Source organism: Colias croceus, chromosome Z, assembly GCF_905220415.1.
Source record: "Colias croceus chromosome Z, ilColCroc2.1".
Classification (NCBI taxonomy): domain Eukaryota; kingdom Metazoa; phylum Arthropoda; class Insecta; order Lepidoptera; family Pieridae; genus Colias; species Colias croceus.
Window position 1 is genome coordinate 9,378,957 of NC_059568.1, and position 23,274 is coordinate 9,402,230.

The 23,274-nt window shown below is 32.2% G+C and overlaps 2 protein-coding genes across 12 annotated transcripts in view; both read left to right on the forward strand.

The window, feature by feature from the left end:
- The first annotated feature begins 34 nt into the window (after positions 1 to 34).
- LOC123705284 (galactose mutarotase-like) lies at positions 35 to 7,479 on the forward strand. 2 transcript variants are annotated; one of them, XM_045654006.1, is made up of 10 exons: positions 35 to 904; positions 1,007 to 1,100; positions 1,190 to 1,353; positions 1,602 to 1,811; positions 2,607 to 2,694; positions 3,548 to 3,695; positions 4,469 to 4,574; positions 5,272 to 5,367; positions 5,570 to 5,680; positions 7,325 to 7,479. In XM_045654006.1, the coding sequence occupies exons 1-10, from the start codon at positions 587 to 589 to the stop codon at positions 7,415 to 7,417; spliced, it is 1,428 nt and encodes a 475-aa protein (XP_045509962.1). In that variant the 5' UTR covers positions 35 to 586; the 3' UTR covers positions 7,418 to 7,479. The 2 variants fall into 2 exon arrangements, with proteins under 2 accessions (XP_045509962.1, XP_045509963.1); XM_045654007.1 differs by lacking the exon at positions 5,272 to 5,367.
- A 5,673-nt stretch (positions 7,480 to 13,152) lies between these two features.
- LOC123705287 (basement membrane-specific heparan sulfate proteoglycan core protein) overlaps positions 13,153 to 23,274 on the forward strand; it is a 101,787-nt gene continuing 91,665 nt past the window's right edge. For 7 of the 10 annotated variants that reach the window (XM_045654009.1, XM_045654014.1, XM_045654016.1 and 4 more), the window contains exon 1: positions 13,153 to 13,288. In XM_045654009.1, the coding sequence (XP_045509965.1) occupies positions 13,229 to 13,288 (60 nt within the window). In that variant the 5' untranslated portion in view covers positions 13,153 to 13,228. The remainder of the gene's footprint in view (positions 13,289 to 23,274) is intronic. The other 3 variants (XM_045654017.1, XM_045654015.1, XM_045654018.1) reach the window with 1 other exon arrangement.

The window sequence follows — 23,274 nt, forward strand, 5'->3', positions numbered from 1 at the left end:
AAAAACTTAACCTTGAAATACATGTCGAAAGCAGAGACGGCCTCGTAACAACGTAAAAGGCCTTGAATTTTGTGTTGATTCGCAAAATAAGACAGAGTAAGAGACCATGACAATGACACGGTAAAATATGAAAATGAATACTTTGAACTACTTTGAAAATGAGCTGCATTCCTTAATTTGTGTAAATAAATGGCCTACACTCCTACAGACCTTATTCAAAGACAAACATGCCTACTAAGCTTAAGAGTATTTCTAAATGTAGTTATTTATGTTTTATATAAAACTGTTTTCTTATTCCTATAACTAAATTTTAGTACCACAGTCTTAGTAAGGACGCCTAGGAATCGGTTTGACTAATTTAATAACTGCACATTACTGACAAAATTAAAAATATTGTCAGTAATATGCAGTAATATAAATACTTTTTATTCCCTTTAGACCTACACAGTTTAATTGTGGTTTAATTAAAATTTAAAAAGTAACTTGTCATTCAAAAGCATTTTTCAAAATTATCGTTTTATAAATACATGTAAAAGTTATCAATTTTATAATTTTTTTATACAAACTTTACTAAATTCCTGTAAAAATGGCAGACACTGAGGCAGATGATAAAGCAAGTGGCGATGGGGCATCGGAACAGAAACAGGAAGAGCAACCGGCCTCTGAACCTCAGCCACCGGCCAAAATTCCCGATGTAGAACTTATTGTAGATGGGTTTGGTTTCATGCCTAAAGACTATCCTCGGGCCGCTAAAAGCACATCTTCAAATGTATTCACAAAGTCTTCCAAAATATTGAAAGAAATTAAAGGTCCAGAAGGTGAACATAGTCCTTGTGCGTCGAGTACTAACATTGATATTGTTAGAAGGTACACTTGGAAGACTAAAAATAGAATGACTGTCCAGGTAAACGCATTGGTAGAATACAGCGAATACCCTTTGTGCTTTGTGTGTAATTTTGTAGTATGAAATGGAATTGTTTAAAATATGTCTTAAAATAATCTCTAGATCATCACATATGGCGCTACTATTACAATGATTCAAGTACCGGATCGCAAGGGAGTCCCAGATGATGTTGTTGCAGGGTTTGATACCTTAGAAGGTATTTATGATTTTAATGGTTATTCAGAATGTGATATTGGATTATTTAAACTAGTGAGTCAGTAGAGTTAAATCTTTTCGATTTCTTAGAATACTTCCAGACAAGAAATCCTTACTTTGGTGCGACTATAGGGCGGTATGCAAATTACATTAGAGAAGGTACAATGGTTGTAAAACCATCAGGGCGGATGTACATGCTATCTACGAACAGAGGTCATAATCATTATAATGGTGGCTATATGGGATTCGATAAGGTAAAGAATGCTTAACCAAAAAATTAAATAATTTACTAAACTGTTAAAATGTTGGTTGAACATTACCAGCTTTATGAATTTGTTAAAAAATGAAGAGGTTTATGCGAATGGAGACACCATCAAGAATATTTTTGATCGAACATATTTTGGTTAGCTTAGCATGTAGTAGAGAAATAGACCGGTTAAGCAGTATACTGTAGCTTTAAAAAACGAAACTCTACAATAACAGAACATCTTCCAAATTACAGGTTAACTGGCGTTCATATGTGGTTGGGAACAAAGTGATAATGAGCCATGTATCTGAGAGATTTCACGAAGGTTACCCTGGGACACTGATGGCTCAAGTCGCTTTCGAAGTCACTTGCGAGAACACCCTGAAAATAGAAATGAAGTGCACTACCAGTGAACCTACTATTGTCAACTTGAGCAACGCACCATACTTCAATCTGGCTGGTCACGTATGTTATGTTTCATATTTATTTCTTTACTTCAATAATTTTATAGACAGGAATTATTTGTTTGTGTTTATAGTACCTATTTACTACGCTGACTGAATAGATGTGATAGATTTTTTGATTTATTCCAGTATCTACATCCAGCAACATAAGGATATAAAAAGATTTGCATATCACAAATAATGCTCGGATCGATTTTCTTTATTTTGTCAAGTAGATGGTCATGTTTCTTGTCCTACTAGAGCACAACTTTTTTGTTTTCCCAAGGAAATAAAGCTAGAACATATTTTTTACACTTACGCTCTAAGCATTGCAAGGAGCACAAAAGTCACAAATAGTGCTTATATACATTTTCTGTCACATATAAACTAAATTTCCAGTAAATAGCTATTACGATATACAATAATTCAATTTAAAGTGATTTTGGGTGTGCCAAATACCAGATGGTGTTTGGCACGTCTAAAATAACGATTTCTCTAATGTCTGCTATTCACGTAGAATTTAGTAATTTGCGGGAGCAAAAAATTAAACTCAAACTAACCGTTTTCTATATCGTCAATAGGTTGAAAATTTCGGTTTTATTTTATTAATTTCTTACCTTGAATTGTATCGTTATATATAATAAACGAATCTGATTTCCTATATTATTTTTTAATTGAAAAGTAATAGACATTACGTGATATCACGCTATTGAGTATATCCGGGTTTAAGATTTGAGATTAATGAATCAATTGTTTCTAATGGAAACCAACAAAGTTTAATCTCGGTGGATTAAATACGCCATTATTTTGGTTTCAGCATGCGGGCTGCGAAACAATGTATGACCATATATTTACTATCAATGCGGACAAGTACACAGCTGTAGACGAAGAAGGTCTCGTAACAGGTAAATTAATAATAATGTTATTAAAATTAATGCTCTGTACACGCATAATCGCTCTTGTATGTAAACAGGATTTCTCGCGGAGGTAGGAAACATTAAGTATAGGAAGTTGTTGATGCAACTAGTTGTAAGCTTTGGTGTATTCTTTGAAATATCGGTTCAGTGTACTTTTAAAATAATGGGTTACTATTTTTGAAGTGAAACTTGTTTAGGCGCGTTGAGAATAAAATTTCAAGGTCGCACCATGGCAATATCGTCACATCATGGAGCGACTATTTAGGTATCTTTGAATCTTGCCAAATAAGTTTCACTTCTGACACATGTGCTCGGCATACACGCTCTTTTTTAATTTAGGTATCTTTGAATCTTGCCAAATCAGTTTCACTTCTGACACATGTGCTCGGCATACACGCTCTTTTTTAATTTAGGTATCTTTGAATCTTGCTAAATCAGTTTCACTTCTGACACATGTGCTCGGCATACACGCTCTTTTTTAATTTAGGTATCTCTGAATCTTACCAAATCAGTTTCACTTCTGACACATGTGCTCGGCATACACGCTCTTTTTTAATTTAGGTATCTTTGAATCTTGCCAAATCAGTTTCACTTCTGACACATGTGCTCGGCATACACGCTCTTTTTTAAATAATAACTTTTATTAGAACCTAATAGATCTTACTTTATCTAGAAAGTGTAAAATACCTCTAAATTTAAACAAAAGTAGAGTATTACACTATACACTTAGGAATTATGGAAATGGATCCCAAAACTTGTACTAAAATAAGTTAATAATTTTATCCGTATTAATTTTTTCTTCGGGAACTTTTGGAAGATGATAAAAAACCTTGTATTTCAGGGGAAAAGAAAATAGTTGGCGGTACAGCATACGACTTCAGAGTGCCTCGAGTCCTCAGGACCATGTTACCTCGCATACCCTTGGGAGGCTATGATGTCAACTTTTGCATCTCTCAAGGCACCGAACAGGACCTGACGTTTCAATCTCGGTATGTACTACGTACGGATCACAGTAATTGGTGGCCAGCGACAGCCATTTAACACCTTCTATCATATATTTTGTATAGACGCACCGCGTTGAAGTTGTATCAAGTGTCTGTGGTCGGTGGCCCGTTTGCACCGACCCTTATAGTAAACTAGCTGTGGACCCTAGCTTCGCCTAAGTAGAGTTATCGAATTTTTAACACAGTCAATGTCCAAGTGCTGACAAATTCATTAAACTGAAAATCATTGAAATCCATTCAAACATTTGTTAGTTAGTTGTAACTAAAACGATTTTATTTCATGTTAAGAGATTGCATCAAAATATGGAAGACGTTTTTTGTAGTTGTAGTAATAAATGACATCTGTATGTAATCATTTCATAACGCTAAGTTGCGCATAATATGATGCCAATGTAAAACAATTATTTTAAACTAAATTCGTAGTGTAGAAGCGATTTTAAAATTGAGGATTATAAACACGACGACGATAAAATTTCAGCAAAATAGATATTATTGGAAAATACAAAAGCCATTCATTATTTATATAACTTTATTTATTTGGTTTGAAGTCGCATCACTTATCGACTCAATGTATTGCGAGTTTCTATAGAAGGAAATCTTCTACCCGCCAATACATGGTTCGATTTTTGTATATTATTATCAATTTACTGGTTCATCGAAAGATGCGGCCACCTTTCATGAACCATTGACCAATTCACATAATGGTTGGAAGACGCATCGTCGATGCAGTTACTTACTTGTCTTCTATCTATTTTTAGCGTACTCCACCCTGGGTCCGGGAGAGTATTGGAGGTATATAGCAGTCAACCTGGTATGCAATTTTACACGGGCAATTTGCTTCCTGATCCTGATAAGATCGTTGAGGTACTTACAGTTCAATTTTATAGCAATTGGAGTCACATACAAGTGAATGCAATTTTATGTTCATCTTTTCGACTAGATATAATTCGAAAATTCTTAGATATTTATACCTTATTTACTTATTTTAATAATGGATGGCGTAAAAGGTCCAATTATATTAAGTGGTACGCGCTTTGGTAGCGTAAGACATCATCTGATATATTTTAAAATAAACAATATTTTATTTTTAAATATTTATCATCGTCACCTCAGTGCCCTTGTCCCACATTCAATTGCATGTTTATCAAATTATACATTATACACATGTTATATAATAACTGTAAAATTGGCTAAAAACTATGTTTGTTAGATTCCTTAATGTTCCTATACGGCGTACTTTGTACTTCGCTCAGCAGTTTTTATCATAGGATATTGGGAAATATTTGCATTCTGCAAAAAATGGTGAAAAAAAAATATAATTTTAGATATTGATAAATATTTAGTCACTCATGGTTATTATATTGTCGAAAACATGTTCATTTTTATCCAAACACTGATTCAAATGACCAATTTCCGTGATCTTCCGGAGAAATAAGTATTGCCTTTAAGCCGATGCATTCAGATATCAATTGATCGATTTTTATCGAGCCAGTTATTAATTGTTAGTTAATGTGTGGGTCATCAGTCAAAACGATTTATATATAATTTTTTTGCGATATAGGAAGCTGAGGTGGCCGGTGAGGAACACAAGTCTGAGAGTGAAGCAAGCAGTAAATCGAGTGCGAATGGCGAGGAGGCGAATGAAGAGGAAAGTGAGGTGAATATCTCAGTGTTCTAGAAAATTCTAGTAAAACCTACACCTACACTTCATGTAATCTATTAAGGTTGTGTAAAATTAATACATTCCATAGTAAGAATCATTTTCGAACGTAAATCAAATCCTTCTGGAATTTCTTTGTACTTCTAACATTTATTTTAAGATATTATGTATGCGTAATAAACGTATATTTTTGTTTCAGGGGAAGAAGAGTTTTGGATACGTGCCCCTTATGGGCAAACAGGGCACTCACTACAAAAAGCATGGATTGTTCTGTTTGATGCCCCAAAACTACCCTGATGCAGTCAACAATGTGAGTAGAGAGTCTTGATGATAGTTGATAGTTTAAAATTGATAGTTGAAAATTTGTATTTAAACAGAATAGATTAGTGGACGTGATTAAATTCTGTCCGATTAAAAACTGGTTATCGTCATCATCAGTTGATACATGCTTCCATTGCAAAAATAGATATCCTCTCAGGTTTAAGTAGCTTTAGCTACTAACTATTAAGTGATTTTAGGCCATAATCCAACCCGCTGGCCAAAGTGCGAGTTAACAGACCACTTTCATTCCATAGATTCTGTAAGTGGTAATAATTAACATGGATAATAATGTGCAGATAAATATTTATAATCATTATTTAATTCTTGCTCGTCTGGTTTCGAACCCCGAATTTATGATTTGAGTAATTTTTTGAGGTCTGCACCTGCACTGATCCACCAGTAGTCCAATAAATTAGCTACTTATACGCAACTTTATCATTACTAGTTTATTATACTTTGATCAAACATACAGCTGTGTATATGGATTTATTATTTTAATATCGGTTGGGAAGATGTATTTCACTTCTGTCCGATTTCTATTCTGTGCCAGTTATTTTTTTGTTGGTTTGTCACTTTGAAGCCTCCCCGGTATCAAAACCAGTGCACACACACTGAACACTTGAACAGGCACCTAACGATATTTTCAATTTTACGGTGGCATATAATCATATAAAGCCATATTAAACAGGGTTTCTCACTATTGGTATACTAAGCGCGAAGGGACTTGTAGTTTTGCGTACGTCGATTACGTAAAAAATATTGAAACAACAAAATTACGTCACAAATTTCTTGCTAAATTTTTCCTGAAAATCCATGTTTTCTTCTCTAGCTTCGCGCAGCCAGCAAAACATAATCTTAAACGATAGCTCACGTGCTAGTAGCAAAGTTGGGCGGGTTGCTTGTTATGGGTGTACAACATAGAGTTTTAAGAATTCATCTATTTGAAAAAATATGTGTCTGAAATTTTATAAGTATTTTTTACGTACTCAGCGTATTGAAAACTATAAGCTCCTTTGAGCTTAGTATACCAACAGTGGGACATCCTGTATAAGCCGTGCATATTAAATTATAACGTTGTGATGTAACTACTACAATAAAAACTGTCAAAACACACAATTGTGTACAAGACAGCTGTCATTCAGAAGAGCATGCTTTTAGTGCAATTACGTGAAAACCGTAGATTTTTTTTACTGAAACATCTGTTTCGAAACTGGGAAAGGTAATTTTATGGTAAAATAAATTAAGTAGCTAACTTCATGATTAGCAGTGACTCGATCGAAAGGTTAGAGTTTAGAAATTAGATGAATGTACAAAAATTAAGTTATAGATATTTCAATTTATCTGCAAATATTGATGATAATGAAATGATAATAAAAATCCAAACAAAAAATTCGACAATATTTAATATCTACTAGCATGTACTTGACAACTAGATCTTCGTAGGAGATGCTTATATGTGTATATGCGTATATGTGTCTATATTCTATATTATGTGCATATAGTGGCTGCAGTGGGATCAAATAATAATGCTGATGATGACAATGAATTTATAAAAAAAAAATTGATGATGAAAAGTTTATATTACTGTGTATTTTTTATATTACTATTTATAAATTTTATTTTAAATTTTCAGAAAAACTTTCCGAACTCTGTATTAAATCCCGGAGAAGTCTACGTTCATCGAATACAGTACAAGTTTGGTATATTACTGGGAAAATATATTTAACAAGTAAAAATCGTATATGGTTCAAGGAAATGTTGTGGTGAATAAACAATTGTGAAATCGTTTTTAATTTCTTTCATTTAACCTATTTATTTACTAGCTGCGACCCACCTTTTCAGCCGCGCAAATGATTTTTTCTTTTTCATCCTAATGTTCCTGTGGAGATACCCATATAAATAATAGCTTCAGTGACAGTGAAGGTATCATCAAAATCGGTTTAGCCCTTCCAGAGCTTAACAGACATTAAAAGATTGTAATAAACTTATAATGAATGCATTTATAAAAAAGGTTACCAATTTGCAAATTTATTTTATTTTTACAAACAGACTTTTATTATTTGTAAAGATAACAAGCTGGTCAAATATATGTCTGAATTCGAAATAATCGATGCTAAAACTATATTGTTTGGTGTTGTATGTCTGAATAATTAATAACTTCCTACCGGTGTTACCTGTATTTGTTTTAGCTACATGACTTAAAGGTATAAAAAAATCTGATTTAGCATGTTCGACCTCATCCACCATTATTGACGATGTGTTTAAAAATGTGTGCGTGTACACACGTAAGAAGTGAAAATTCTATAAGACCTTATTTTTCAAAAAATAATTAACTATATGCAACTTTACAGAAAACGTCGAATCACGCGTGGTAGGGATAAGTAAAAGATGACGCGTAACGGAAAAATGTCACGCGTAACGAAAAAATGTTACACTAATTTTTTTTTCAACCCCGATAAAGAAGTTTCACTTCAAAATGTATCTAAGTTAATGTTTGGTGGAAATAAATATCACCGATTATAGACACGATCTTTTCGTGAATTACAAAAATGTAAATAATATAATTCTCAAAAGTAAAATTCAAGAAAGGAAAACCACACCACACCAGCGCAAAACTCGAGAAAGGATGAACCGATTTTGTGAATTCTTTTTTTATATAATATTCCTTGAGGTATGAGTATGGTTATTTTGGAGAGAAAACGTAAACATGTACCACGGGCGAAGCCAGGGCGAAGCGGAACTATACAGATGTTTATAATATTTGACATATTTATTGCATTTATCATATTATTGTAGAGTATGTAAAGAAATAACTCCTTTCAATTTTGTACTAGCAAGTATGAAGAAAGCATAGAGATTGTAACAGAAAGAATCTAATCTTCAGAGCTTAATTTTTAAAAGCCAGTTTTATCGAATAAAGTATTATGTAAATATATATTTTTTATTTAAAACATAGAACACATTTTTGGACGAAAAGTACATTTCAGTTATCACTAAACGCATAGAATAAGCATTACTAGCAATTAATATTAAAATTCAGAACTTTATTCCTAAACTACGATTTTTATCAATGATTACACTTTGTATTAAAATATCAATTTTCCCAGAATGAGGAACCGCCTCTCTGACCGTGACCTATTCTGTACACAGCCATTCTCGATCTACAATAATACGAACTATGCGAATACAAACAAATCAATTATTTGACATCAGACATGTTATACAGTCATGTTTTGCGTGAAAGCCTTTTGTAACGACTAGCATCTCATATCCTATCCATACTTTAATATTATAAATGCGAAAGTAACTCTGTCTGTCTGTCTGTTACTCAATCACGCCTTAACTACTGAAACAATTTGCATGAAATTTGGTAAAGATATATTTTGATACCCGAGAAAGGACATAGGATAGGTTTTATCCCGGAAATCCCACGGGAACGGGAACTATGCGGGTTTTTCTTTGACTGCGCGGGCGATGCCGCGGGCGGAAAGCTAATATTTCTATAAAATGTTTCATGGCAGAGAGGATTGTACTAAGGTGTTTGCTGGACTGCCGTGCAAACTAAATTAAAAGGTGTAGGTACTTAAATTATGTCGAATAAATAAAAATAAAAAGCTTATAGATAATTGATAACTTGATAAGCATATCTTATTTGGTTTAATAAGTGAGTCAAAGTACGTGAAAAGTATCTACTTTATAAAAATGGCACTATAACAGTGTACTGTTATGTCTAGGTATAGTTCTATACACAAATTACATAATTATGTTATTCACTATGCTTGTTTCCTTCGATAATTATATTGGTCCTATTTTTATGCATTACATTAGTGACTCCAAATAAGCATACAAAAATCGACAAAGGTATGGTACATCAGGCCTCAAAGAGCCATAGGCTTTGCGATAAATTTATTTTTACAAGGTCTCGTAATGCAATTTCCGTATTTATTAATTGCCAAAACCACACCATAATGGAAAACACGGATGGTTTACTCTTTGAGTTTAAAATAGACTATAAGTTTCAGTAAATACGGTTACCAGCATTTCCGTAGGTGTGATTGAATAAAAACCTGTGGGTTCAATTCCCTATTGGACTAAAAACGTGTGGTAAGGTACAAAGCGATCAGGTATTTGTATGGGTTTTCAGGTTCATTAAGATCATATTTTAGTGGAAATAAATACTAAATACGCAAAGAAATACGCAATCTTACGTTTTCAACAAAATAGAAGAGTAACATAATTAACATAATTTAGTGACTATTCTTTTAATAATTTATCTATATTAGAGTCCCAAAATAATTGTTATTCTGTTTCTAAATTTATTAATAAGGTAGATAATGATGTGTTAGTGACACGGAATTGTTGTAGTTTCAGCTAGATATCAGTGTGTGATTTTATAACATAATCATTATCATTACAAGCAAATTATAAACAAAACTATCGCGCTTCTTTATTTAAATTATATTTAATACTTAATTATCAACACTGTTTTGAATTTTTATTCAAAATCGCATAAAATTAATTGAACGTAAGTAGTATAAGTACTCCCGTACTATGTGGCTATGCAAAACTGGGTTATCTGCCTTAAAATAGCTCTTAAAAAACCTCTAGGAAACGCAGTGAGGGTGTGTACAAACATTCATTCACATATTTGTTTATTTTCAATGGTTTTGTTCAAAAGGTTTTTGAATCAACGTTACAACGCGGGGTAGCTTAGTGGGAGGAAAAGTGTTTCTTATGTAGATATTTGAACTACATATTGATTGTAATTATTATCATCTCTACACAAGCATACGCTCTGGTTTTCCTCGAGACGAATGTTCAAGAAAATTATGTTTAGTCAAAGTGTGAGAATTTTCATTAAAATTCGTTCATTGTTGATGATAACCGTAAAAAACAATCTCTACTCTCCTATATAAAATTAATGTACGTTATTTTAAGATTTATTATTAATCAAAACACGTCATAAAATATGTGTTTATTGAACTAAAATAAATAATATTATATTTCAAAATCTTTTCTTCAATTAAAGAATAGGATCGCCCACGGAACAGCTTTGGAATCAAGTGGGAACGTGACTACAATATTAGATACCAATTAATTGATACTTAGCATGTTTATTTTTAACGTTGTGTAATGTTGTGGCAATTACTCTCTGAACAAATTTTCCTTTGAGAAAATGTTTCACACCTACTTGCTTGACATGGTATTATATTCATTGGATGTATTATATTTATTTATTTTTTTGCAAGGATATGAGAAAATATACTTTTATTGTACAGAAAACACACAAAATGCCGTGAAAAATTATTTTAAGTTTCAAGACGTTCATAGATTTTTGGGAGGTAAGATTGAAAATAAACATTAATATCGTTAGGTCGGTTGTGTAGTTTATTCTATTTCAAATAAATAAAAGGTATACAACTATACAGGTAGAAACAGATTAAAAAACATATTTAAACATTTCCCCCTATTTTATGATTCAATCAATCATATATTCACAAGACGTGAATAGAATATTCCAGCAATAGCCATTTTATTAAATAAATGTTATTGCTATTAAAACAAAAAGTACCTCCTGCAATACAATGCATTATTTGCGCAACACAAACGTTAGAGAAACGAATATTTGCTATATTTGTATATCCAAACCGCTGTATTATTATTTACTACAAACAATGGGCTTTAATAAGAGCTAGAAATCTCCTGAGTACCTCACTATTGGTATTTCTTTTAAATTACGTTAGTCGGGGTTAAAAACGATTTTTCATTTATTTGTAACTAGCTTCCGCCCGCGACTCCGTCCGCGCGGATGTCGGTCTTCGCGTGGATGGTTATTTCTCCATTTTGAGTACCTCATTCAATAACATCTTATAAATATCTATTGGACCCAATTCCCAAATACGGCTAGGCCTATAATAATACGCAACGTGTGTTCGCGGTTCTACGGAACAACGTCTTTGGATAAAACTGAAAAATTAAGATTAATTTTTTTCTACTTATTTTTCCAGGATAAAAAGTATCCTATTTTACGCCCAGGATAATAAGGTATAATTATACCAAGTTTCATCGAAATCGATCCGCTAGTTTTCACGTGATGCCTTCACATACAGACAGACAGACAGACAGGCAGACAGACAGACAGACAGACAGACAGACAAAAATTTTTTTAATCACATATTTGGGTTTGGTATCGATCCAGTAACACCCCCTGCTATTTATTTTTTCAATATTTTCAATGTACAGAATTGACCCTTCTACAGATTTATTATATGTATAGATGTGTACGTATCTGTTTGGTAAACATGAGCTGGATTACAATCAGTTATTATATATTCGTTTAATTTGAATGCTAGTCGTAAAATATAAAGAAACGATTAAAGTTTACGTGTGAGACTCGTGAGCTATATTGTGGTCAAAACAGTGATGCCACAACACCTTGTGGTTTGTTATCGCTTTTTTAAAGTCTTTAAGAATGTTCCCGCTTAAAAAAGTAAAGTTTTTAAGAATTTATTTAATTAGGTAGTTTAGTTCGGATAATGTCATTCTCTTTGTATGATAATTTATCTTAATTTTTTGCAAGAACCATAAAGAAAAATTACGAGGAATTTAATGACTGTTAGCACTGGCAAGGAATTGGGCGCGACGAGTAGGTAAATAATGTTTATCAACTCTGTGAATCACTAGCGGCCCAAAGCATCAATTGAGATTTTATTAACAAGAAATAAACATCAGTATTGTTAAAACGATAAGCGCATTTGTGTCGTTTCGCTTTTCTGCTAACCGTCTGTGATAAGCGCAGGAGAGAGGTCATGGAACTCTACAGGATTGAGTCTTGAGGGAGGGAAAGAGATGCAACGCTTACCTTACGCCTACCTATATCCTTGCAGCCTACTTGGGTACTTCACATTGGTATGTGGGATTATGCATGCTAAAAATACATTTTAGCTACTCCTTTTTTAACCGGTCTGGAATACCTATTATCAGGGTGAGCCTGATAAAAGATACTGAAGGAAGTCGTAGTTTTGTAGGTCATTTTGTGAGACGAAACGTCGGTCTCCGTTTCAGCGATTTCTTTTTGTTTATATTCGTGAGTCTCTACATAGAGCCCCTGAAGACTGACATTTTTGTTCTATAAATATTTCTTACAATTTGGAATATCTGGGGCAAAGACATCGTTAATAGTATATTAATTTATAAATGTGTCTATAATAATAGCTCTATAATAACGCCCTCGCTTATTATTTAAGATTCGGATTAAAGTTCGTCGAAAGTCGAGAGCGTGTAGAAAAAGAACATAACTTAAGAGAAAAGGGCACGGCGAAATATGAGGCTGTATTAATGGCACACAAGGTTCGATTCGCGCGGGCCGATGCAAGATGTAACCGATGCGTGCAGTTTAAGTTGGTCGAAAAGTTGATACGGGCGCGCGTTGTACATCGCACCATTCGCGGTCTGACGCTAGCGAGGCACGGTCGGTGCCTACGCTGTTGCCGCCTTCGGTCCAAGTTTACACAATACCAGTTCATCAGCCGCAAGGATGAGGGTCCGTCCGCTCTCGGCGGCCCTGCTACTCGTCCTCCTCTCCCTGCTATCCGAGGTGAGTCCTAATCTCTCCAGCCCCTCTGTGAATTTACCGGCGATGTCGGCTTTTCGAGATGCAAACTTTTAAACAACTTCCAACTTTTCAGTGGCAGAATACTGATTTTGTAATTCTATTATGTTATAAATATGTTTTCTAGTCCGTTAACGTAAAGACGATAACTACATAAATTATAAAGTTTAAACTCGTGACGATGAGAGCCGGTTTCTGCAAAAAGAAACAACTAAACTCAGTTTAATGTTTTCTGGTATATTATGGTTTTTTGCGTTATTCTAACGCTTCATTCTTATTAAATTTTGATGTTGTTATTTATGATCGTTTTAAAATGTTATTTTAATATGATTTTGTACTACGACTCTATTTTAATAAAATATAAAAATATGAAACTTCAATTATATATATTTATTAATCATGTTTAAAAATAATATTTATGTTTTAAGTAAGTATTAAATTTTAATTGTATTTGAAGTAAATGTATAATATTTTACAATAATGACAAAAGAAAAAAAAATTGTTTCCGTAAAATTATGAAAACTTCTGAAGTCAATAACTATTTGTCCAATTCATTATTTTATGTTGCAATCCGAAATTAAAGCGTCAGTCAGCTTCGTTGCGAGTAATTTAATATAAATTTGTATTTACTTGAAAAATATTGAAAAATCGGAATGATCATGATTGTTTGTTAAAACAAAGTAATTCAAGAGCAAAATGATCTGTTCATGAAACTCCTCATTTAATTAGAGATCGTATATCGTGACTTCGATGCTAACAGACTATTGGAAATTTCTTAATAAAGTCTATTAGTTGCATAGTTTGCATATAACTAAAGTTCCGATTCTCTGAACTTGGCTAAATATGAAGTACAAATTATGATACTTGAAAAGTTTTAACTGTATTTAACGTAATTGAAAATAGCAGGCGGTTTATTTTGCAAGTTCCTTATTGGAAATAACTTCAAAATTTTTGCGACGACAAATTGTTTATTCTTTTGAAGTTTTAAACAATTAGGAAAATTAATGTAAAAGTTTCCTAGTAATACGTCTAATCATGTTCAAAATGATCCGGGATATTCCTACGCTTACCTTTTTACCTAGTGTGTTATTTACGGTAGTAAACTTATTAAGGCTGTATAAATAAAATTGCTTCAGCTATAAGCGGTGACAAAATTAGTTTATACGCGTAGTTCTATTAAATTACTTTCCAACTTATCGTAGGTATATTTTTACTTGTTCGTTTAAATACTGCTTACAAAAATTGTCGATGCTAGATTTGAATGCAAGTTTCGTGTTACTTTAGTACCTACGTCTATTATGAGAATATTATTTAAATTAGGTACATAATTAATGATCTGAGGATATGCTTTTATATTATCATTTTTGAACTCTAGAGGAAAATATATGTTAAAATGTAATATAAATTAGTGCGCCAGTCTATCACAGATTTGATGACGGAGTAACTTTTTTTGATTGATATTCGTTTCAGAGCGTCACAGGGCTGAAATTTTTTAAATAGTTTTTAGTTAAAATCGCAGGTTTATCTCTTGGAGATATGCAAGCCTAACGAATATCCTTCTGCAATCGGATCATCAATGTCGTATCAGAAGGCGCCGCTCCGGTCCTTATTCAATTTTCTGTCTGGAAAAGGCACATTCTTAAAAGCTTTTCAATTTACACATAAACAAGTATGTGCATTAGCTCCACGTGTAAATAACACATAGTGACGTTGCATTCTTACGGCGGAAGGTATTAAGTAATATGAAATTAATCACGATGAACAAATAAGCGTATTTCTTTTCTTGAAGGTCAATATAAAGTTATGTTACATTTGTGTTTTTTTTTTATAATCGATTCTTATTTAAGTACTAGCGGTCCGCCCCGGCTTCGCCCGTGGTACTTACATGTTTAAACTATCCTATCTCTCAAGTTGGATCGAACTGCACATGGTGTGCGAATTTTATTATAATCGGTTAAGTGGTTTAGGAGTCCATTGAGGACAAACATTGTGACACGAGATTTATATATATATATTATAAGATGACACTAGTTATATATACGAAAAATCGAGGAAGATTTATTATTATTTATATAGACTATATGAAAAAAACACAGCTCAATATCGAATCAGTCGATACAATAATTTAAATGATCAGAGATTATAATAGAGCCGATTTCAAAGAATATTCCATCACTCCATACTTTATGTATAAATAGTACCTATGAACAATTTGGAAAGCTAATAAATTCAAAACGAGAAACATAATTTCATAATCATATACCTATGTCTTAATTTATAACAAATCAATTAGATCGTTCTAAATTAATTGAATGCAAAAACTGAAACTAAAAATTGTTAAATGTCAGGTTATGATATTTTGTTTTCTTCATAATTTTTAAGATAAATAATTTTTGCTAATTAAAAATAAAGGATGTCTGGAAATACTAAAACAATTTTTATTGATGTAGATAAAAACCTAACAATATACTCAAAATTAATTAAATTTATTTACTGTGCAAATCAGTTATACACTAAATCTTGAAAAATGGATAGTGATTCGACGAATAAGGTTTAATATTTTATTTAAAACTAGCGGTCCGCCCCGGCTTCGCCCGTGGTATATATTCACGTTTTCTCTACATAAGAACCATCCTCGAACTTCAAGGAATATAATAAAAAAAGAATTATCGAAATCGGTTCAGCCGTTCTCGAGTTATGCGCTTACCAACACATTTTGGGATTCATTTTTAAATTATAGATATATAATATTCTGCATCTCAACAGTGAAAATGTTGCAGAGTAAAGACAATAAATTTATCGTTGAGTACTTACATCTTTATTGTTAGTTAATAATTTATTATTATAAATTATTATACACAGAGATAATAGTTCTAGATCCGCCAAACTTCGTTCGCGGACCAACTCTATTATTACAGTTTTTTCTGCGAAGATTTGATTACATTTTAAGTTTTGTATAAACAAGCTAATGAGTATTCTATAGCTAACATAAATCAGTGTAGTTAAAAATAGTTTAATTATACTTTAAAGTCTGCCAGTATGCGAAACTAGAGTCTCTTAGCTAACTCTTAGCATACTTTTGACAAAATATTCAAAGACATAAGAGGTCTTAGCGTTTTTGTGCGTCACACATAGTTTTGCTGTGAATTGTATTATTCCAAGCGGAGTTTAATAAAACTATGTCGAACCACGGATTCGTCCTACAGTTCCCCAGTAAAGTTTCCTCGGTGTCATGTAAGCTTGGAATAGAATTACTGGCAAGTTTTAGTTGAACAATACAGCATTGAGCACTGTAAGCCTCCGTGTGGCGACCATCTTCGCAAATCACTGTATTACTTGACTTTGTATTTAGAAATAACTTGGCCGTGTTCTGCAAATTGGCTCGATATAGAATAGAATTCATATCGAGAATATAGAAATTTAGTGGACAGATAAATTGACATTTAACAATGATATACATTTTCTAGAAATAGGCAGATCAAAACGAATATTGAATAACTCAAAAGTTTCTCATTTGAAATTGTTAGATGAAACTTTTCTTTCGTACCACATATTAAACTCCTGTTTTTAATCTCTATTATATATTTTAATCGTGCACGTTAGTGGTGTTTATTTAGCTCCTTCACATCAGCTTACATGTACAGTAACTAGGCTAAAGTTAAAAAGTGCTGCCTAATTAATACTTCAATATTATGTTAAAAATTGACTATTTGTCTTTAATTAAACAGATGGATGAAAATACGGAATATAAGTAAGATACAGTGAAATTTAGAACCTACCAAAGTAAGTACCTTCAAGAAACGTTAAAGACGGCTTCCTATCATTTTCATAACATTACGAAATGTTTAAACAACTAACAGTATACGATATAAATGAAATTTAAATAGATATATGGACCCGAAACGTGTGTTTGACCCTGTCAAATCCGCAACGGGTATCACTATCAGGGGTTATCTTTTGCTTCCTGACAACTAGATACCGCCACGTCTATATTTAAAATCGCGTTCTTACAATATGGTTCTGTGAACGTATTATGTGCGTAAAAAACTGAGTCTAATTCTTTTAAAATACTACTAAAAAAACACTAAGGAGATTAATTAATTTTAGGAAAGTTCTCTCTCTCTGTAAAACGGGTTGTCTGAAGAAATCGCTATTTAACGATAAGGCTGCCGTTTGTAACATTTGTATGTATAATTTGTAATTTATCTTGAGTAACAAACATATCAACGCGAATGTTGTTTTGGTGTGTTGATGTTTGGATCTAATCCCATGTGATATCGTTATAGTGTCCCATATTACGGAACCCCAAAAATGCACACCGACACTTGTGTAAACATTTAATTGATAAAGATTTCTTATAGAGATAATGATTATCTTGAACGTATGTAGGTAATCGTATTACCGCAAAATTTGGCCTCTTTAAACGTAAGGATGATTTGCTATAACTCCTATATACATAATTGGAAGTTTAAATCAATATAAATAGTATGTGAAACTGGATACACTTTTATAAGAGAAACTTTTATAAGTTCTTAAAAATTAATGCTAGAGACGATAATATGATATCATACAATTTTCATGGTAAATTAATCACAAAAAAACAAAAATGTAAAGCACATTTTAGTTTCACCAACAATTTATTATCCACAACAAAAAACTATTTTATTAGTAATCGTTAATTAGTAACGTTGGTATATATAAAATCTGAAAATTGCAATTTTCATCAGAAGTCAGGCTTACAATTTCGATTTGCTATAATATTGCATTCTGCATGGACCTAAATAGCTTGATACGATACTAGGTCGACACGAATTAGTTACAAGTTCCAGGGTATTGATATACTACATTATAAAATATGTCATCATTGTAACTGTCTATTCCATATTCTGATCAACAAGAGACGATTTCAGTACAAGGAAGGCCAGAAGTGTGAAAAGATTGATGTCTCTGTTATCTTTTAATGAGTATTAACCGCATTTAACTTATTTTATGTAGGACACTTCCCGGCGCAAACATCGTTACTTATTGCCTATCAGTAACAGGTCAATATAAAAATAAATGTTTTCTCTTAACCTTATCGTTAATTTGCTTAATAAAACATATATTCATTATTTATATGTTTATGGGTTACTGACTATTCAATCAAAAATGATAAAGCTTTATGCTCGTGTGAACTTTAAACTAATTTTTTTTTTATATAAATATTGGCAATTCTTATAAATTTAAATGAAAGGTACTGAGGTCTGAGCCAGCAGAGACATAGTATTTTTTTGAAAGATAATTATAGTGCCTACATAGTTTAAATACAATTTCATTATTTTTATAATATTATGTTGTTAAGGAAATAAAACAAAAATATTCATAAAAAATTTATACGAATGTAGGCAAAATTAAAAATGACCGTTTGTAAGATTGTCCAGCGGAGGTTATCCTCCATGTTATCGGCGTATTGTGTCAATCTCCCAGTTTCAGTAGCAGCCGATAATTAAACTTAATATATTTTTTTCTGATTTTTGGGCACACTTATCTGGGCAGTTTATCGTAAGTGACCCAACCCGTGACGCCTTGCACAATACACATGATAACGCCAATTTGCTTATTATATGCGATACATCCGTTAATTATGAATTATACTTATTTTTTTGTAGTTATCACTCTTGGCTTAAAAATGTGGTGAAATAATCTTTTGGAGAACGCTCCACTCACTTCTGATCTTATCGTTCGACATACAATTGTAATGTTTAGGTTAAATCTTGTAATGTGTGTTTGCTAGCAATCTCTAACGCGAAGAAGATTAGTTCGTTAGCCCTACCATTTATCAGATAAATAGAGAAATTGTTGTGTTATTTCATACTTAATATTATCTATACTTTCGGAAAAACTTTAAAAGAAAAAAAAAACATCAGCGCAAGCACTATCAATCCGCGATAACTTGCGAGTCTCATGTATTATCTATTTCTATTCGAGAGTTATTTGTCTCACATTTAGTGAATAATTTTACAAAGTACAAAGGAGTTATGTGCATTAAATGGAAGGTGATTAAACTATTATGTGATCGTCACACTGGTGTAGAAGCAAGATAACCGGCGATAATGTGGTGGCCCACTTTATTATCAGCATTGCTTAATCTAGATGCAACGGATGCTTCATGCATGTTGCATTTTATAGACACTTGTTGCGCGATATTAAAAGTTTTTAATCCCAATTTCGTCTCACAGACACGTTTGAGAATCAGTTAAATTCTCAAATACAATGACGTTAGTGAATTACATTTTCATACATATGACGCTTTATTTTCCGCACACATAATCTGAAACGTGCATCATATTCTTTGTTATAATTATCTTGTATCTAGTTTTGCAAACGTAACGTATACTCGTATAAGATTTTTATTAACTAGAATCGCGATAAGACATTCGCAAAACTACACACTCGATGTTTGTATAAACTATAAACCTTCGTGGTGCTTGATAAAGATGTAATGAATTGAAATATTATGATGGTCACTGTAATATGAAACTGTAAGATAGCCATAGTTCAAACACACGCTTATTAAGAATACCCATAATTTATAAATCGGGAAACCCCCAAATATAATATTATGTATGAAGTATGAACGTTGCCTTTAACTTACATCTGTTAACCATGTTAAAATTTCCTTCAACTTGAGTTATTTGTGTAGAAAAAATAACAAACAATATACTTAGGTAAATTTGCTTTATTTATTTCTTATAATGCAGCGAATATACTTGAATAACAGTTCACAATATAAAATAATTGTGTATGTACTTGAGATTAGTGCATCATGTTATCGTTTTATGACATCATAATTCCTGAAATTAATCGTATCATAAATGGAACAGTTTGCTAAATTCACATTTAAAAGTTTAAACAAATATTATATTCTCTAACTTTAAGTGATGATGCGTGAATAATATAGACGACAATCGGTATATTCTTTAAATATTATACTGTGCATTATTGTGCAAGAATCTTCAAAAATAATTTAATTATCCTACAAAACATAAACGGTCTCTGAATGTAGGTTTAATAAATTCTCTGCTTTCGTTCAAATTAATTGAAGCATCACATAAAACTGTTTTGTTACGTAGCATTTAAAACTAAACAATGTACTTCTAAATAGTTCTCCTCGTGTCGCTTGTTACGGAATATTAAAGTAAAAACGTCCAAAATTGTCTGATTTTCAAAGTGATACACGACCTGACGGTCACATCGCGACTAATTGTTTTCAAACTTTGACACTTACGTAAGCATTTTTTATATTTTCGATTAGAGTTTGTGAAGTCACGTGGCCTTGGCGAGCGTAGGATCTATTCAAATAAGAGCCGAGACGCGTCTCGTCAATGAGTCGAACAAATACGTCGATATTATCCATAATTATAATCTATTTTTAAGCATCATAGTAACTGTTCTATGTAAAAACTATCGAATTTAAATGCGGATTATGTTTCTCCAAAATAAAATAAGGATTTTCAGGAAGAAAACATATTATAAAATGAATTTTTACATCTAAATGGAAGCGGATTTAATAAAGCAGATTACAACGTACTTATTTGATCGAAAATTTTAGCGAAAATACGAAATACCTAATGCACTACTTTATCAGTTTTTGTTATGCTTTTGGCGCTATAGTTTAAGTCTTGGCTAACGAATTAGTCTCTTATTTGTATTTATAATAACTTTGTTGTGAATTTTAAAGGTAGAGCTAAAACCTCGTAACAATGAAAAATAGCAAACCTTTATTTTTTATATTTTTCACTGTTTCTGTTCTTTTAGGAAAATACGCGTTAAGGATTTGACTGAATATAAGAATAAATTATTGAAGTGAAACTTCTTTATCGGGGTTGGAAAAAAATGTAGTGTAACATTTTTTCGTTACGCGTGACATTTTTCCGTTACGCGCCATCTTTTTCTTATCCCTACCACGCGTGATTCGACGTATTTCTGTAAAGTTGCATATAGTACCTAATTTTTTGAAAGATAAGGTCATAAAGAAGTTTCACTTCTTACGTGTGTACACTAGTACACGCACATATTTTTTTTTTACATTTATATCTACTTTTATTTTGATGAGTGGATCCGTGGTTTAAAGTCAATTTATTATGTACTTGTAATCATGATTAGGTGTGAACTTCCCTATATCGGTTATTTACTTATTACTCGTATTGTATAAAGCCATAAAATTGGTTATAAAGTATAATAAGCCATACACTTGTAGTAGTACAGGGTAATACTCGTGTTAGTAATACTTCAGTACTGTAAGAGGTCTTTAGTTGCTCATTAAGTGTTATTATGCATTTTTTTTCTTTTATTTCAATCTCTCTTATTTATAAGGGTATAATACCTTGTAAGTGGAACGTGCGAGAAGCTATAAGTATTTATTTATTGAAAAAAGAGATCGTTTAATGTTATTATGCGTTATAAATACGTAAATACGAACCTTTAATGTATTTGTGCGTGTGTGACATATTACGTTCACGCTTTATATCAAAACTTAATTGGTGCTGGCCTGAAATCTCTGTCCGACACGACGTCTGCGTTAAAAGATACAGCGACTGTATGACAATTATTTTATATTATAAAAGCGAAAGTAACTATGTCTGTCTGTCTGTTACTCAATCACGCCTTACCTACTGAACCAATTTGCATGAAATTTGGTATAGAGATATTTTGATACCCGAGAAAAGACATAGGCTACTTTTTACCCCGGTAAATAGGATAGGTTTTATTCCGGAAATCCCACAAGGACGCCAACTATGCGGGTTTTTCTTTGACTGCCCGGGCGAAGCTGCGGGTGGAAAGCTAGTGGGATATAACATATAAGGCCGCACAATAATATAGAAAAAATCAACAATATTAATTATTACGGTACAAGAATAACTCTATTTAAGATAATTCAACATTCTCGTAAACAATGAAGATAATTGTTTTTATATTATCCTTTTCGGTTTTATTTCATTATTATTACCTATTGAAATTACGGAAATTGATTTATTGAAAAGCATAACGAATGTTGATCTTCGAATCTAACTAAATATATTTTTGAAATTCATACCGTTATTTGTTATTTATGTTACTTATATGTATAAGGTTAAATGTTCCCTATGTGCTATAAATACCTAGTCAAATCGTAAATAGTCAAATCCTAGCCATTTCAAGTTCTAGAAAGAAACAAAGCTTTTATAACAAAAAGCAACAAACAAGCAGACATTGTTTAATATGCTTAAAAAGTTTCCAATAAAAGCTCGTATTCATAACATTAATTAGATTTTTATTCAAATAATATGTCTAATCTAGGTCAATTAATCTTTGTTTTTATACGTCCATCTGAATTAATTTGAACGACACAGATTAATCAGGGTATAATATGCGTGGGAGTTCATCTAGGAACCTACATACAGTCACTTTAGACATAGTGTGACATCAAATCTGTATGAACCTCCTCCTTTTTTGTTAAGTCGGTTAACAAAGCTTTTATTTTTTTCAAAAGTTATTCAATGTTTATCTATAGATTAAGGAAATGTTGTGCAAATAAAACCACACACAATCCATTTGGTCCAAGACAAATACAATATTCTCGTTTCAGGATGAGCCTTTGTTAATATGAAGCAAGCCTTAAGTTAATATGCACTTACTTATATGCTAATGTGCACGCACTCTCTTAAAAATAGGCCAAGGATATGCCCCTTAGGGCTTAAAAATAAATCGATTGAACTCACAATGGTCGGTAAAGAATCGTAGATTCACTTAAAAAATAATTATTACATCTGCATCGAAGTTGTAACCGATAATTATATTTTACGATTGAATTAGTTCTTTTTTCCCCCCGGCTTCGCCCGCTTTGTCTAATAAATAAATAAAAACTAACTTAATAAATTATATACTAAAACCTCTTCTCTTGAATCACTCTATCTTTAAAAAAAAACCGTTTCAAAATCCGTTGCTTAGTT

Coding starts and splice junctions, on each gene's coding strand:
- LOC123705284 (XM_045654006.1), top strand. CDS start 587: ATGGCAGACACTGAGGCAGATGATAAAGCAAGTGGCGATGGGGCATCG. Junction 905..1,006: donor AAAATAGAATGACTGTCCAG/GTAAACGCATTG, acceptor AATAATCTCTAG/ATCATCACATATGGCGCTAC. Junction 2,695..3,547: donor CGAAGAAGGTCTCGTAACAG/GTAAATTAATAA, acceptor CTTGTATTTCAG/GGGAAAAGAAAATAGTTGGC.